General features: G+C 35.3%; 1 protein-coding gene across 1 annotated transcript in view; it reads right to left on the bottom strand.

The window, feature by feature from the left end:
* MALRD1 (MAM and LDL receptor class A domain containing 1) overlaps positions 1 to 17,089 on the bottom strand; it is a 274,148-nt gene that overhangs the window by 55,204 nt on the left and 201,855 nt on the right. Inside the window, exon 33 of the mRNA XM_032991470.2 lies at positions 226 to 501. Coding sequence (XP_032847361.2) covers positions 226 to 501 — 276 coding nt within the window. The remainder of the gene's footprint in view (positions 1 to 225; positions 502 to 17,089) is intronic.

The following is a 17,089-nucleotide window of genomic DNA, read 5'->3' as shown; positions in this document are numbered from 1 at the left end:
GCATTTATCAAAGTTGCTAACCAGGGAATGAGAATGCATAAGCAAAATTATTTGCAAATGTAGAGTGTCTCTCCAGGTAACACATTATACATGATACAAATAATATTTTTCTTGATGAGGGAATAGTGCATTTTACACTATACTTCATTATGTTGCTCTTTCCACATGACTGTTTTAGGAAAGTAAGTTAGCATCACCTTAATTATAGCAATGAAAGTAACTTACGGCAGCCAACTTCATCTTCATTAAGATGGCAGTCAGGCACACCATCGCACTTCAGGAGGGATGGGATACAGCCTTTGGAAGGACACAGGAACTCTGTTTGCTTGCAGGAGTCTGGAGACACGGTGGTAGTCATCTCCATGGGACAGTTCATTTCATCACTTCCATCCATGCAATCTTCAGCCCCATTGCATTTTGCAGCAAGGGGCAAACACTGCTGCATATATGCACATGTGAACTGGTCACTATTGCAAGTTGGAGGGTGTTGATCAGCTGATCCTACAAGAGTAAAAAAGAATATTTATTGATTCTCTTCTTTCAGTAGTCATCTATACTGCATTTGAGATGTACATAAGGACTGCTGGGAAGGCAGTTGATTTTGATTACGAAACTCTTTACAAAAATGCAAGCCAACTTGTATAAAAACACAGCTCCTCAAGTATAGAACACAATATTAAAAACATATTGTCACCATATTAACTCCATTGTTGTTGCTGTTGCAGTATTTTGCATCTAAAGCTGAAATTCAGCATTTGTATTGGTTCCGTTACTGCTTGTGTGAGGAACATAAAGAAGGGTTAATACTAAAGTATTAGTAAAATGTATCTTTCACCTGTATCAGGAAAGGGTTAAACCAGACCTCAAGTTACAATCTTCCTCTATTTGTATATAGAATGGGTGAACAAAAATCAAAGACTGTAAGTCAGGATCAACAAGGAACTTGTTTCGTGAAAAGCTACTGTACACAGTAAGGTCTGTACCCTTAGCAGAGCAAGTAAAATATTTTCGTAAAGTAACAACAACGGTTTTTACTGATATAGTTTATTATCACTCTGATTCTGCAGCTTAGTTTGATGTGATAGAGAATTAAATCAAAGAAAATACTAGATAAAAGTTTACAGGATACAACTGGAAAAAAAAATATTTTTTTAAATTTCAGACTTAAATATCTCATGCTTACTTTCATTGCTGGAAAAAATCCTGAAAAAAACTTTCTGTGATCACTTATATAAATAAATTCATCTCAGACATTTACATCCCTCTTTCCTCCAGTGAAAATCATTGCACCTGAATTTTAGCAGCAGAAGCACCAGAACTATTTGTGGAAACTGAGTTCTAAGAAGCTGGCTATGCTAACGCTGTGTTCTTTACACCACACTGTTTCCCGTGGGAATAATGTGATGGATTCCTGTAATTTTTGTTTTATGTGCAGGAAAAAGACAAAAATCTCCAGAATTTAACTCTATGTATTTAATCTTTTCTAGGTCATTTTGCAGCAGATGGTTAAAGAAAATAATACTATGATTGTTAGAGACATGGAAAGACAAATTAATGTCACCACCTCTGTAAAAGTCGGGAGTTTTGCTGTTGGCTTGGTCTGAAGCAGAGCAGATCAAGCGCAGAGGTTCATGGGTGGGTTTTTCTTGCCTTTTGAAATGGTGCAAGCATTGCTTTCTGACCTCAGAAGTCAAATGTTACCCCTGTGTTAAGGCATGACACGCTGCAAGGGAATACATGGATTTTGGCATTATGTTACTACTTTGGATCCACTGGGCATACCAGTATGTTTGTGTATTCTGTGATACCAAGCTGGGGGTTTACAGCAGAACTTTGCTGAAGCACGTTCAGTTTCCAAAATGCCTGCATCATGAATAACAATAGCATGCTGTAGAAAAAAATGAACTGCTAATGAATTCAGATAAACAGAATAGTAATATTATTTTACCATCTGGTTGCTTGTGAAACAGTTACAAGGAAAAAGAGCTCAAACTGCTGTCTAATATTGACCTTTGCTAGTTTAGCAATTCTTTATTTTCATGTTGACTTTATGTCAGAAATTCATAATTGAAAAGCTTGATACAATAGGATATTCCCAACATCATTTCCTACCACTGGTATTGTTAAATTCTATCAGGCTGCTAGAAAAATATGTATTTCATACACTGGACATAATCTAAACATAAAACAATAATAATTGATTTTGGCGCAGTGAAAACAATAAAGTACTGATATTTTGGCTTTCTTATATTCATATTTACACCACAAATCCCTTAATGACATGTACTTTTAAATGGGATTGCAAAGATTACATTTTCATTACATGTGTTTTATAAATATGTTAGTCAAAAAAAACGTTCATTTATGCTGTTTCAAAAGGTACATGAAAGTTGTCTTTAGATAGTTGATTTTAGACATTGAAATCACATGGTGAATTTATTTTTGAACAAAGTAAAAGTAGTTTAGATTTTGCATTTTTTTCTACTTTGTTCCCATATTTTAGTAGATAAATAATAATAGTAGCATATAAAGATATTAGAATTGGGTTCATTGTGAAGAATTTGTATATAAGGCCACAATTCTGCCAAGATAGCAATGAAATGTATGGAAAGTAACTGGGAGAATTTATTTCTCTATATATTGATATAAAAATGGTACTGTTAAAAATAGAGCAAATCTTACACAATGGATTTTTTAAAAAGATGAATTATTTTATATTTTTAGTTTGTACTTGTTCTGGAAAAAAAAGAAAGATATTATTACATTAGATAGCATTTTTTTTCCTTTCTGCTACTTCTGACCCACTTCCTCACAGTGTCCAGGGGGCATTTAGGCAGTGAAAATGACTTAAACTGCAGTCATATCCACTTAAACAGGCACTTTTGTTGTTCAGCAGTGCAGTTTTAGTTTTCCTGTGTTTTTCTCTGATAGAGTGGAAAATAACCCCACACAGTTTGAATTCATTTGACTTTTCTATGGTCACTTGTTTATGTTGCAGGAAAGCTTGCATTTATAGCACATTTGTGAGCATTTTTGACACAGTTTAATTGCCTATACCTGTCCTGTTTGTGATATGTTTGTTAACAGATTTCTACCCAACTTTGCTCTGAAAATTGAAAACCCCTCTTTAAATAATGCTTGAATGTGTTCCTCACTATGAATCTGGTTTTGAGAGTTAAACTATCTTCAGGTTTCTGTAGCACTGATCAGTATAGCCTTATAGTCCCGATCATATAAAACGTTTCTATGTGTAAATGATCCCATGATAAATTCAGTAGTTAGGTAAATGCTTGCATGTTTTATTGAATGGGGAATTAATTTTTAAATTATTATTATTTGCTATTATGTTTCCTTATTGTTGTTAGAAAATAATGCATGTAAAGATGTTCTTCCTGATTTGTATGCCAATTATTTTAGAGTGTGCAATATTAACTGAGAGCAGTGAAGATGTCTCCAGTTTATGCTAGAGGTTAAATTAGAGGTAGGGTTAACCAGGCATCTTGTTGAGGTCTGTTTTTTATTTTTAGTACGTTAATAAAAACCTAAAGCATTACACTGAAATCAGCAAAATCATTTTAGATCTGAAAAATACAAAGACAAAAATATAACTCAAAGACCATAAGAATATCACCTTGCTTATGAACTCACATTAGGTATTAATTAGTTCAGATCTGTTTGGTTTCAGATGCAATAGGAAAATGGTGTTTTTGATGACATTCTATAAAACACCACGATTGCTGTGATCTGCCAAAACTCTACTCCCAAGTTCAATCTATTTTCTCTATACAAAGTAGGTTATAAATGCTTTTCTTAATTATAAATTAAATGTGCCTGATAAATATTCTGAAAATTTATAAAACATTAATTTGTATATAGCTAACATTTAAAACCAACTAATTAGGAATATGCAAATCTAGAAATTCACTAATTCCAACTGAAATCTCAAGCAACATATTACTACAAAACTAATTACTTGTATTTGAAGCTACTATCTGTGTGATTATTTATATTAAGCTCATCATTGCAGTATCTGCTACTGACAGGCTTCATTCTAAATAGTGACAATATTAATTCTGTTTTTTGCCACTGAGAAGAATTGAACTAAAATGACAACACGGCAATGTGGTTTACAGTGAAAAATGAGCTGACACTAATGAGAGACTCATCACAAATACCCTCCATTGTGCTGAGTTACATGCTGGTATACTCACTTGATTCACCCTTAGAAAATAACTAAACTTAAGCATATACATGAATATCTACTCTGTAAATATATATGAAGGTTATGTAAACAGCAGAATCTAAAGTGTGTTTTTTCAATACAAATCGAACTATCCATCTGGGGCCTATGGGCCATTCCAGTCGCTTAAAATCGTTAGATTCAACAATCGTCTAATATTGGCATGCCAAAAAAAATGTTTCCCTCACCTTTTGCCAAATGCAGAAAAGATGTTCCCAACTCAGCATTCATCTCCTGAGTGATGTGTGGCTCTCATTTTCAGACCACATTCAGGAGTGAAGGAGATATTGTACAGGTTACTTTTCTAAAAAAGTATCTGTTTGAAGCTCTTTAAGGATTTGGAGAGAAATCTACTGAAAATTATGTGTTCTAAGGAGCCCAGGATAAAAGCTTAGCTTTCTCTATCCAGGCTGCATGATCATTGAAAAGCAGGACTGGAGGTCCTCAGGAATACATTCAGTATTTGCTCACAGATGAAAAGCAAACTAATCAAAAACAATTTCTGAGAAAATAACCTCTGCTCTGAGAACACTGAGTTTGGATTTAGATCTGCATGAAAAACAGCAGTAAATTGTTGATGTTACATTACAGCTAAAGGAATCATGATTTTTTAAGTAGCAAGCTGAATACATGTCCTTATTTATTTTGCTTTGCACTCTGTGCTTTATTTCACATTTATTTTTCCATGCATATGACAAATAACCAAAATTAAAAGGTTTAAAAATGTGCATATAACATCTACTTGTACATCATTAAAAAGACATTTTAATTAGGTCCTAAAAAATGCCATTTTAATTCGGTCTTAATCCTTTGTGAAACCTACTCATGCAGCTGTGCTGGGTGAGTTATGACCTAAGGTCCAAGAAGTACTACTCTGCAAGCATTCTCACACTTTGAAGAGAAGTTAGGTAGTTGAGGTAAATAGAAAAAAGCAAAAATCAGTCTAGTGTGTAAAGCAAACCAAATTTGACATGTACTGCTTCATGAACTGCAGTAACTACAACTGAATATATCTGTATTTCATTGTTGTCAAATAAAATGGGTGCTTTTAGATACATTTTTATTTCAATGTGCTAACCACCAAAACACCTGTTACATTAAATAGAGATCGTGAGCTGATGATTTGGGAGTAGGGAGCCTTTATAGTATGAAAAGTGTTGTCAATAAGTTTTCATCATCTAGGACATAATTACATATTTGTGGGATAGGGATTTGTTAAAGGTTTATTGCTGTTTGTGGAACATTTTCTGTACACATCTGCTTTGCTGTACTACTGTCTTTGTCATCCACGGAGTGTACTGATCCTGTTTCATGACTGTATGCCAAACTTCACAGGTCAGCACTGTAAACATTTTGTCCATAAATCACAGGGATTCAGTCACAGGAAACCACAGAAGTGTTATTACTTGAATGCTAATATAAAATAAGCATTTCTATTACACAGTCATTAGCACAGCAAGAAACACACAAACTGCTTAATTTGAATGAAATAACACCTCCATGCTATCCACCTCTTTTCTACCTGCCTTGCTCAGATATCAAGATCTCTGCTGCAGGGTAGGTCTCCATTCATATTTATATATTACCTGTGACAGTGAATTCTAATTAAGACTAGTAGACATTGGCATTAGAGTCAACACCAGGAAGCATGAAATAAAGTTACCACATGCTATTACACAGCATTAACTCAGTTGTATCAGAGCTTGCTCTAAAGTCCATTTAGTTAAATGGTACAACTCATACTGATTTTAATGGGCCTTGCATCAGACCCTTGGAAACTAACAACCTGTCTGATACATTTGCATAAGTAATTCACCTACTAAATCTAATAAAAACAGTGGACCTATTAACTGTATCTAAAAGAGGCCAGATATAGCCCCCTCCAAAATTTTTCATTATACAAGACTATAAATTAACTACAGGTCCAGTTCAGTGTATTAATTAAGTTGGATTAAGTGGCAGTCCTCACTTTCACTTCAGTAAGCATTCGATCAGGGTAAGAAATCAGCCCATTGAAGGTGGCTGCAAGGAAATACCTTGTTAAAATTAAACAGACTAAAGTTGTTCAAATACTTTAACAAGCTGTCTGTGGGTCTTTATCAGTATCAATAAAGCTTCTGCTAGAAAATAAAATGTTATTTTCAAAGCCTATAAACAGACCAAATAAAGGGGGAAATTGTGTCTGGCCAATTAAATCTTGAAGTCTGTTCTCCTAGTGAGAACACAAAAGTATGAAGCAGAGTGATGAAAAGGATCCCAGAGACCCTGTTACAAAGTCAGAATTAACAAAACCAGAATTGGCTCAATGACTTCAGCTTTATGTCTGTGCAGAATTTATTTTAAATGATCACAGTTTGCTAACATACAACCATAAAGTAAACCAGATAGGTTTACTCTCAGTAAAATCAAGCTATGATTTATAGTTTCCACTCAGAGAACTACCACTTCTGGCTGGAACACACTGACTACCTCTGACAGCAATATGGCAATATTTGTGATACTTCTGCTAAGAACAGTCCAGGAATTGCTAGTTATGCCTACTATTGTGATAGATTTATTTATTTGCTTATTTATTAGGAGCAGTGAAGAACTGGAGAAGCTGTGAAGCTTCAGTTTCTAACAAAATGAGGTGGGCTGGACTACAGGACATGTTTAGAGTGGATTAAAAATTAGTTTCTTGGAATCAGCACATTTTCATAGGTGGAAACACAACACTGTGCTAAATCTTTCATTTCTCAAGTTCTAAAGAAAGGTAGCTTCCACAGGTACAAATTTATCATCAGCTGAGAAGAGCCCTGAAGAAAACTATGGTAAGATCCATATAATTTCTGAGATAAATCTGAGTTTGTGACTTACTATTACTGGGGAGACAGGTTAAGTTTTACACAATGAAGAATCAGAGTTTTCTTCTCTGTAAGATAGTATCACAAAACTATTTCAGTCCAAAAATGATTTGTCTCCATCCCTCTAAGGTTAAATGTTGACTTTTATGAACAAACTTAGCAAGGCAAAGTATCATCTTTGTGATTTGAGGCTTGCTTTGGGGTTATTTTTTGTATAAACAGATGCATTTTGGAGGTTCAATATTAACAAAACTATTTTAATGCACTATTAATAGATCCAAATATTTTTAATTTCCCAAAAGGCATCTAGCTTGAATCAGAAGATTTCAGTATTCTGTGCAAGTATAAGAAGGCAGGAAGAAACTGAAAGATTTGGACAAAGATATATTTATTTATTTAAACATATGTGACATAATTGCATCCAGAACTTGCCACTAATTATGCTAGTTCATATAGTGTAACTATATTATCCTAAAATTATTCCCAGTTTCCCTTACTGTGAAATCTGCAAAGTTCTGGCTTTACAACCAGCTAGGTCTGTTCACTGGAAGATACTGAAATAGGCTGAAAAAATTCTCTAAGGTACTATGTCCTGGATCATAATTTTTACTCTTTAAAAATGCAGAAATGCCCTATCTCTGCCAAGCAATGAGTAGCTAAACCATATTCTGATTGGTTTCACGGAGAAACTAATTAACTAAAGAACCTATTCACAAACATCCCTGGTATTCCCACTCCTCTACAACTATTAATCTGGCTTTCCTCTTCCCGTCCTTTGTTTTTACAGACAGCCTCCCCCAGCAGCTCCCTCTGAATCATCTATTGCCCTTGAGGAAAGAAATTCCCTGAGCTCTCAACCTGAGAGAGATTTCTGCCTCACTGCAAACATGAGCAGACAAGCTGAGAGTGATTCCCCTGGCTCTGCAACTTAAAGTAATCAGAAGTTAAGTTTCCTCTACATGGTTTTTCTCCATGACCTAACACTGTAGTATCAGCAGCTCAGGCAGTTAACCCTTCTAGTATCTCCTACGTTCAGGCTCTGGGCGTTTCAGAGACAGATCATTGATTTCATACAAGCGTTTACCAGATTGAGTTCTGTTCTGCTGCAGAATTTTCACACTATTGTTTCACACACATGCATGCACAGACACATGCACATACACCCTCCAGAAAGACTCTCTCTGCACCACCAGGTTATTTTATTGCACAAACACCCACTGTACTTTTGGGGTTGTTGTCTCTTAATTAGATACAGGTGTCATTTATACTTATAAGACATAGTTCCAGAGAGCATATGAAATTATCTGCAAAAGGATGGTTTCTAGGCTGTTTGGTTATTTGGCTAGTTTGCCTATAACACTTTTGCTGATCTGATGGTCTAGGGTCTGTATAGGAGAAACATTTTGACCATTTAATATTTTGCTTTTTATTTCATTTCAGGGTTCTTTGTTTTTAAGACCCTGAAAACAAAAAGGTTTTTGACATTTCCAATCTGACACCCTCAAATTATGGAGGTTATTTTACTTCATTCTCTTTTTAGTTGGCAAGTAGATAGCATTATGCAATAAGAAGTAATTATAGAGGTAGCTATCAAATATTTTTTAAATATTTGAACACTGTAGATGAATGCTCTATAAAAAACCTCTTCATAAAGATAAATAATTCTACTTTCAGAGGTGTATCTGAATAATGTGCACAAAGAAAGCAAAATACTCAGAGGATGCTCGGAGTAAAATAGTATTTAATAACGTGATTAAAGATTATGTTGTATATAAACACACAGATCCTGTTGTGAAGCAAATGGAGGTCAGTGGCAGGAAGAACAAGGAAGGTTTACAGGCAATCAGGATTCAGGGAATGTATTCCATGAAGCAGAGATAAAATGGGGAGAAAAAGTTCTCAAGATATGTTATGAGAAAGAAAGAAATAATAACTAACCAAGATCTTATGAAATTATAATTTCCAGGAATATGTACCTTTGCTCTGCGGTTTCTAAACTGAAGTCTCAAAGGGATTGACTTCTGAAGAATAGCTGCTCCCTGTTTTCTGAAAATTACATACCTTCAAGATACCATACAGCACCTAAAATCATAATAGCTCAGACTAATTGTTGATTTTGAAAACCCTGACCAGTGACCATTAGTTCATTATCCACATAGGTTTATTTTTTTTTTACTCTCTTGCTTTATGGTATCTATGATAATATGGAAATAGTCTTTACAGTCACTATTCTTTTACTAAGTTACGTCAGTGAAAAAGTCTTAGAAACAATCTTCATTCTGCTATGCTTTAATGATAAACACTCAGCTGAGACAGCCTGTATTAGGTGTCAGTGATAAAGTTAATTTCCTTTTACCTTGAACAAAGAGAATGGCCGATAATTCTGGGCCTTTGGGACACTGCTTCTCAGCTCAGTGCCTGAACCTGCACCTATCATATCTTTTTGGTATGATATTGCATATTGGTGTTAGACAAGGCCTAATTGTGCCATTTGTTTGGAGGTCAATGGAAATTGTTTTGCTCTGAAGGAACTTCAGGATTGGGTGTGTCAGGCATATATTTGTTGGGAGATGTGAAACTGCAATATGGAGAAGTTTTGAAGAAATCCTACCCACCAGACAGAAGAGTGAGTTATGAAGATATAAATAAAAATGTTTTACATTTCAAGACCTAAGTGAGAGAACACTGAACTGCTTTTCTTTTCATTAATATAATCCTAGATTCATACAAGCATCAACATATAATTTAATTCCTGTATATTAAAAATTTTCCTGCTGTTAAAAAGATAACTGACAAATTCAAGGGAGAAAACCCCTGAGGATCACTATTCTGAGACTGTGTATGGCCCAGGATGACTCTGAAATACAAATGACTGGCAATGGGGAATGTATTGGGGGAAAACAGTACGTGTAGTTCCACTTTTTTTACACTCTTTCCCAGGCACCCATAACTTCTGGAGACAGGTTATATTTCTAGTTGCACCTTTTCCTTACTTACTATGGCTGACCTGAAATTCTGAGTTTATCTACTCTAAATTTTGTGATTGAAATATAATTTCCTCTGTCCCAGCACTTTTTTGAAATATCAGCTCTTCTAGAAAGTTAGGAAATATGATCTATAGGTATGGAACTGGTTATCTCTCACAACTGTCTTATGATGGCTTAAAGAAAGAAAAGATGCAATTTCTGGAGGATATTAGGTTTTAGGGTAGTGAAAAGCCATTTTATGCATTTTAAAAACCACCTTTCAAGTAATAGGTGGTTTGGGATTGAAGGTAGAGCCAAATCCAGTCTTCCAAATCCAGGCAAATACAATCTTCTCAGATTCTGATTTTCTTCTATTTGTTTCTTCATGACAAGTGAAAGCTTGTACAATGTAAGGATTATTTAAAACCTTTACAGCATGTCTAGTTTGAATTTTTACCATGGAGCAATGGGAAGACTTGGATCAGTTATGACACGTCAAAGCAAACTTCTCACCTAAGTGAAAGTCATCAACAACCACTGAAAATTTCAATGTACTTCAGTACCTAAATGGGAAATCTGACCTGTTTGTTGGTAACCTGTTCAGTGAAGTTAAGAACTGTGACAACATTAAAAAAACAAACAACCCACAGCAGTCTGCAAAATAGCATTGTTTTTAGCGTAATGCCACCAAGGTCAGATGACATGGTGTTAGAGACAACACATCCTGTTTGTGATGAGTGTTTTGCATTATTTGAGTTACCCTTTTATCTCCATTGTATCCTTACGTAATGATATTTACTACTGCAGACAAATCTTTCAGGTGAAATCGGAGATGCAGTAGGCTACAGGGGGAAATTTGTAACACTGGCAGTCCTTCTCATGTGTAGAAGTTGATAGACTGAAAATACATTTTTAAAAAATGTTTTGTTAAGAAAGGAATGGATGAAAAAAGAAGACAGAATTAGAAGAGACTTTAAAATAAAATGAGAAGGATGATAAAAAGTAGTTCACAAAACAGAAGAAAGGAAGGAAAATACTTCTGATAGCAGTGAGCAGCCACAAGAAATAAACTATGAAAGCAAACATAGACTAAAAAAAGAAATTATAAAATCCAGAATGTTAAGGAAAAGTGGCATAGTAGAGAAGACACAGAAATATGTCTGGATTTTTTTTTTGTCTGTTTTAATTAATTATTTCACTAAACAATGTTAATACTGAACTGGTGATAAACACTGAAAGTATGGCTGGCGGTGGAAAAGCATATACTGGTTTCTCAAACACTCTAGAGCCTAGGGTGCTGCATGATGTCTGCACTCCTGTTTATAACAAAGATGCAGCCCAAATATTCATCTTAAAGTGTCAACAGTATTCTTTTTGAATAAACCAAAACATAAATCAATTACTTAAAGCAGTACTATTTAGAAGTATAAGTTCACAAAGAACTGTTGCCAAAGAGAGGCTAGCAGGGAACTTCACTGTGTGAAAGGGGCGGACTAGCAGTCAGTGCTGACTTTGTACTAAGAATTACCTTCATCCAGCAGATCTCCACAAGCATAAATATTTTACTTGGGTGATCTCAGGAAGAGAGCACAAAATATATTTACTATTTATTTGTTTCTTGAGAATATTCTCTCAATACATAAAGTACTATGTAACTAATACCTCACTATTTAAATCACACAGACTTTGTCCATCCAGTTTATTTCTCCAGTAATAGGTGAGTGACGAAACACAGTATTCTGATTTACATAAGCAGAATAAAGGTTGGAGGCTAGGAATCTTTTGGTTAATGTTAGGATTTAAATTCAGTAGAAACAGAAATTTCAAGAATTTCTGTGATGCTTCCTGTTTCAGCTGTACTAAAAAAAAAAACTATGAGGAAGGTATTAGTGAATACAGATTCTGAATCAATACTTTGGTATTCTTGGTCCATCTGAAAGTAGAAATGGATTTTTTTTTTAACTTTTATTTTTAAAAATTAAAATATTAAATGAAATTAAAGTATTCTTTTAAAACAAGTTATTACTTAAAATTTTAAAGAAAATGGTTAAAACTGAGTAACAACTAAATTCTTTTGTCCCTAAGATGCATGAATTCCTGTAATATAAGATCTTCACACACCTTTGTCAGCAGAAAATAATGGACTTTGAAAAGTGGTAAGAGTACATCTCATTTAGCAGTTAATTCTGAACTAAGATAGATCCCATGCCACTGACAGCTAGCACTGGAGCACTATGCATTGGCATCAGCTAGAATTTACTTCTGCAGTAGGCCAGACACTAGTTTGACCACACTTTGTTTAAATGTCTGGAAATATTCTTGGATCTGTAGAAACTCACATGGCTAATGAGGGCTGACTACTTAAAAACAAATAAAAACCACAGCTGAATTAGAGCTGCTAGTAATGCTTTATTGCTTAGAGCTCTCAACCAGCTAAATTGTGATTGCTTCTATTTAGAACATGTTGCCTCAGGAAACCCAAAGTAATTAAAGACAAGCTGAAAAATAATAATAGAGAGAGAGGAAAAAGATCTGCAGCAACAAAGCTATCTTCTGAAAGGGAGAACATTATGCAAAACCTGTACTGCAGGTAATACACTTTTCTTTGAGCTAGGTCTCTGAATAAACATGATGAGCAAAAATCAAAGCAGGACTGAGAGTGAAGTAGGCAAACTTTCCCACAGTTTCTGTTAAAGGAAAATATTCTTCCTCAAATATCTACAGGGCAGTGATTTTGTACTATTTGAAGGTAATATCTTAAAATTTTACCATCTGAATTTTTAAGCAATTACTTAACAACAATTATTTGCATAAAGTAACTCCTCCTCATCAGAAACTGTTATTTGTCAAGAACAATATTAAAAAGTCAGAGATAGGTTATTCCTGCAAAACTGCTGTGTTTGTTCTTTTTTTTTTTTTTTTTTTTAAATTTATTTTATTTTATTTCTTTTTAATTATATGGATTTTGTGTAGTTTCTTGCCTCTTCACAAGCCCAGATTTGTCCTACCTGGCCATCAAGGATTATTAAATTAAGACTCCCCAGGACAGTACAAAATCATGAAAAACCAGAAAGTCAGTATGCTCTTAAGTAACAGCATCTAGATATAATTTTTTGTCTGAAGAGGATATTATGTATCAAGTCACAAACTCATCAGAAGATTGCCTCCCATTAGATAATTAAAAAAAAAAAATACTTTTTTTTTTTTGCGTATTTAGAAATACACATCTGGGACAACAATAAGAGTCACTATAAACCTGAGGGAGGAGGATAGATGACAGAAGAAACTGGCAGAATTTTCAGGCTGCTCATACAACTCTGAGGTGGTTGGTGGAGGCAAAAACTGTCTGGGGAATATAAAAGATGCCTGAAATTTGATGTCCAATTAATTTAGGAACAAGAGATGGATTAGTAGGGTTTGGAATTGTGGAAACATAAGGATTGACGAGGATGGATCTAGGATAGCACATTTAATGCAAGCTAAAGGTTATGAATGCAGGTATAAAGAAAAATAGTGGCAAGATAGAAAATAGTGGTAAGGAGTCTCTGTAATCCAATTCCAAATAATAGATTTAAATGAATGGAAGATGAACTACAGCAGACCATGGAAGAGGTATGCAATGTGACAGGAATCAAAAAAAAAAATGAAAAAGGTCTCCTGCAACCAAGGTTTGTCAGTTGATGTTTTTCCAACAACAACTAAATTACAAATGATTTTCCAATAATAACTAAAAGTTTGTGTATATTCAGAAAGAACTAGATAATTTATAGGAGAGAAGTCAGCTGAGAGCTACTAGAAAGCACAACCTTCAGAGCTTCAGAAAGTCTCTGAACCAAATTAATACAGATTAGAAAAGACTGGAGGAGGGCAGAATTTAATATGTTCTTCTTTCATTCTAATATATTTCTTTGGGTATCCATTATTAGCCATACCAGAAGACTTGCCTAGGCTGCTTTTAGGGTAATATAATTTATACCACTCTTGCAAGAGCATAAAGAATAGACTTATAAAGAACAATGTTTTGTAAAGAATTAATGTACAGATCCTTCCTATACCTATAGAAATTACCACTGAAAACACATAGAAATTATCTGGAGTATACAAGTGAATACAAAGACAAGTATCCTGCACTTAAGCTGAACATGTCAGCTGTCCAAGGAAAAGGCTTTTTCTTCTTCGGATGAGATAATAATGATATAATACTGAATAGAGGGAGATAAACTAGTACTTCCATATTGTAAGTATTACAGCTTGTAAGATCTAATTTGAGGCTGATTGCCAGTTTACCATAGAAAGGAGTAAATTGACCTCTGAAGATGTCTGCCTCTTCTGCAGCTGAGCAAAGAGCTCAGATGACTAATTAAGACTGTTTAATTTATTTTAGGTGGTTTCATGTAGATAAGGTATGAGTTTTTGACTTATCCAACAAACTGTAAGTAGCTAATATAACTCTTAAGGATTGTTCTTAAGGCTTCCTTTATGATATACCATATTTGTAAGACAGACAGTGTGTGATACTAGTTAGATACTTTGAATTATTCTGCAACTGGAAAATATCTGGAGAAAAATAAGGAGATTAGAAAATTTTACACCATAAAAATTACATTATTTCTATAGTTATGATTAATTCAGGATACCTTAACTTACACCCTCCATGGAAGATTTTTTCCTTTCTCTGAATTCATGCTTGTTCATAAGAAATTACCAAAGTATAAGTTCCATTAAAATTAGAAAATTGATTTATATTGTTGTGGTTTGAGCTCAGAAGGCAACTGAGCACCACGCAGCTGCTCACTGCCTCCTCTCCCCCCAGTGCTGGGAAGGAGAAAATAAAGCTAAAGGCTCAGGAATCCAGATAAGGACAGGGAGAGTTGGCTCACCCATTATGGTCATGGGCAAAAGACAGGCTTGCTAGGGAAAGAAAAAAGGAACATAAATTTAATTCGGACACTAACAATAGCAACACTTAACAGACAGATCAGGACAGTGAGAAGCATTAAATCTTAAAAACATCTCCCCTCACCCCTCCCTTCTTCTCAGGCTCAGCTCTGCTCCTGATATGGCTATCTCCTCCCCTCCAGTGGCACAGGGGGCAGGGAATGGGGGTTATGGTCCATCTTGCTGCTTCTTCTTCCTCAGGGCTGAGGGGACTCTTCACATTCTTCTCCTGCTCCAGTGTGGTTCCCCTCTTACAGGACACAGGCCTCCACAAACTTTCTACAACATGAGTCCCTCCCACTGGCTTCAGCCATTCCCAAGCTGCTCCAGTGTGGGTCACCCCTGTGTGTTGCAGTCCTCCCAGCACCAAACTACAACAGTGGGGATGCTTCTTTCCAGAGTCCTGGCCTTCTTTGGGTACAGCCATCTGCTCTGATGTGGGGTCCTCCACAGGTTGCAGGTAGGCCTCTGCTCCACCGTGGGCCTCCATGGGTGGCAGGGGGTCGGTGCTGTCATCTCACCACAGGCTGCAGGGGGGCTCTGCACCAGTACACATCCCTCCCCTCCTCCTCCTTTATTCCACTGACATTGGTGTTTGCACAGATGTTCTCCTCACAACTCCTCCTCACAACTTCAACTCCTCCTCACAGGTTCCCGTTCTTAAATAAGTTCTCAGAGATGTATAGCCACTGTCGCTAACTGGCTTGGTCTTTGTGCAGAGGTGGGTCTGACTTGGAGCTGAGGGAGCTTCAAGAAGCTTCTCACAGGGGACCACTGCTGTAGCCCCCTCCCTCCCTAACAAAACCCCCATCACTCACACAAACCCAGCACATTATTGGTTGTTGGAATATAGATCTATGCCTTCCAGTTAAATTACATGTACTTAAAATACATAATTTGAAAATTTCCCTTTCTATTATAATATATTATGAAACTGCCTATGTAATTCTTAAGGTATAGTTAACAAAGATAATTATCATAATAAGGGTACAACAAGCACCTGTTTATGTATGCAGTCTTCAGCTCATTGAAGAACGTTCCAAAATAGTATTTGCCTGAGCCTATTGGTGGTATTATTCAAAGAAAGTAAACAAAACTTTTGTTCACCTTGAGACTGAGCAAATTCTACCTGTGTGAACATATTATTTCACTTTATGCCTTAATCGGTACATGGTTAATTCTACAAGGAGATGCTTAGTCATCACAATAAAAACCCCGACATTTTCTTAGCCTGACAGCTAATTAATACACAGGCTAACCTGTCTGAACAATAAGAGCTGCATAAATAGAAAGAAATGTTATTCAAGAACATTTTTATAACATTCATATTAGTATTGATTTAATCATAATAATTCCTAGTTGTTCCTTATGAATGAAGATATACGCAAGAATTTTTCTGTATCTTTGATTTTCTTCCCCTCTTGACTCATCAAAATCAGGAATAGCCAATATTCCTATCAGAAACTATATTTTCATATATACTTTTTTTTTTTTTTTCTGATACTGTATCATATGCTATATTTTGTTTGCAGAATAAACCACTGCCTTTCTCACAGAATAAAAATGGCATTATAAGGTGTTAGAATTTAATTCTTTTCTTTTTTACAGTTCAAGTCACTTTTAGTTTGTGTAGCAGAGTGAGATTGTAAATTCTCAAAGAGCCTAGCGGTGAGGTAAATTTGTTATACTGCTGACATATTTTCTAAAGATAGCAAAGATAAAAGAACTAACCATTTTCTTTTTTAAATAATTGTGAACCCCTTTGATACTCATAAATCTCTTCCATCCCAAACTAGGGCCTCCTCTGACTATTTTCATACAGGAGAAAACCAATACAGTTGAATGATGGTAGATACCTCTCAATTATTTTTCATAAAAACACTATCAGGCCCTCAATAACAGTATTATTCTGAGTTGCTATAATTACTCATATGTTTAACTGCTAGTTATAACACAAAACTGTCTTCCACAAACCATGGGCAAATATTTTTATTCAGATACTGCACTCAGCCAACAAATAGATAGGAGTCCCTCTGGTAGGTAAAATGGCTCCTTACTTTTAGGGGGAAACGTGCTAGTTAAAAATTTGCTGTGAGGGTCAT

The sequence above is a fragment of the Tyto alba genome, unplaced genomic scaffold, assembly GCF_018691265.1.
Source record: "Tyto alba isolate M040663 unplaced genomic scaffold, T.alba_DEE_v4.0 Super-Scaffold_38, whole genome shotgun sequence".
Classification (NCBI taxonomy): domain Eukaryota; kingdom Metazoa; phylum Chordata; class Aves; order Strigiformes; family Tytonidae; genus Tyto; species Tyto alba.
Note: the sequence above shows the minus strand (reverse complement) of the source record. Positions and strands in the feature narration are given on the sequence as shown.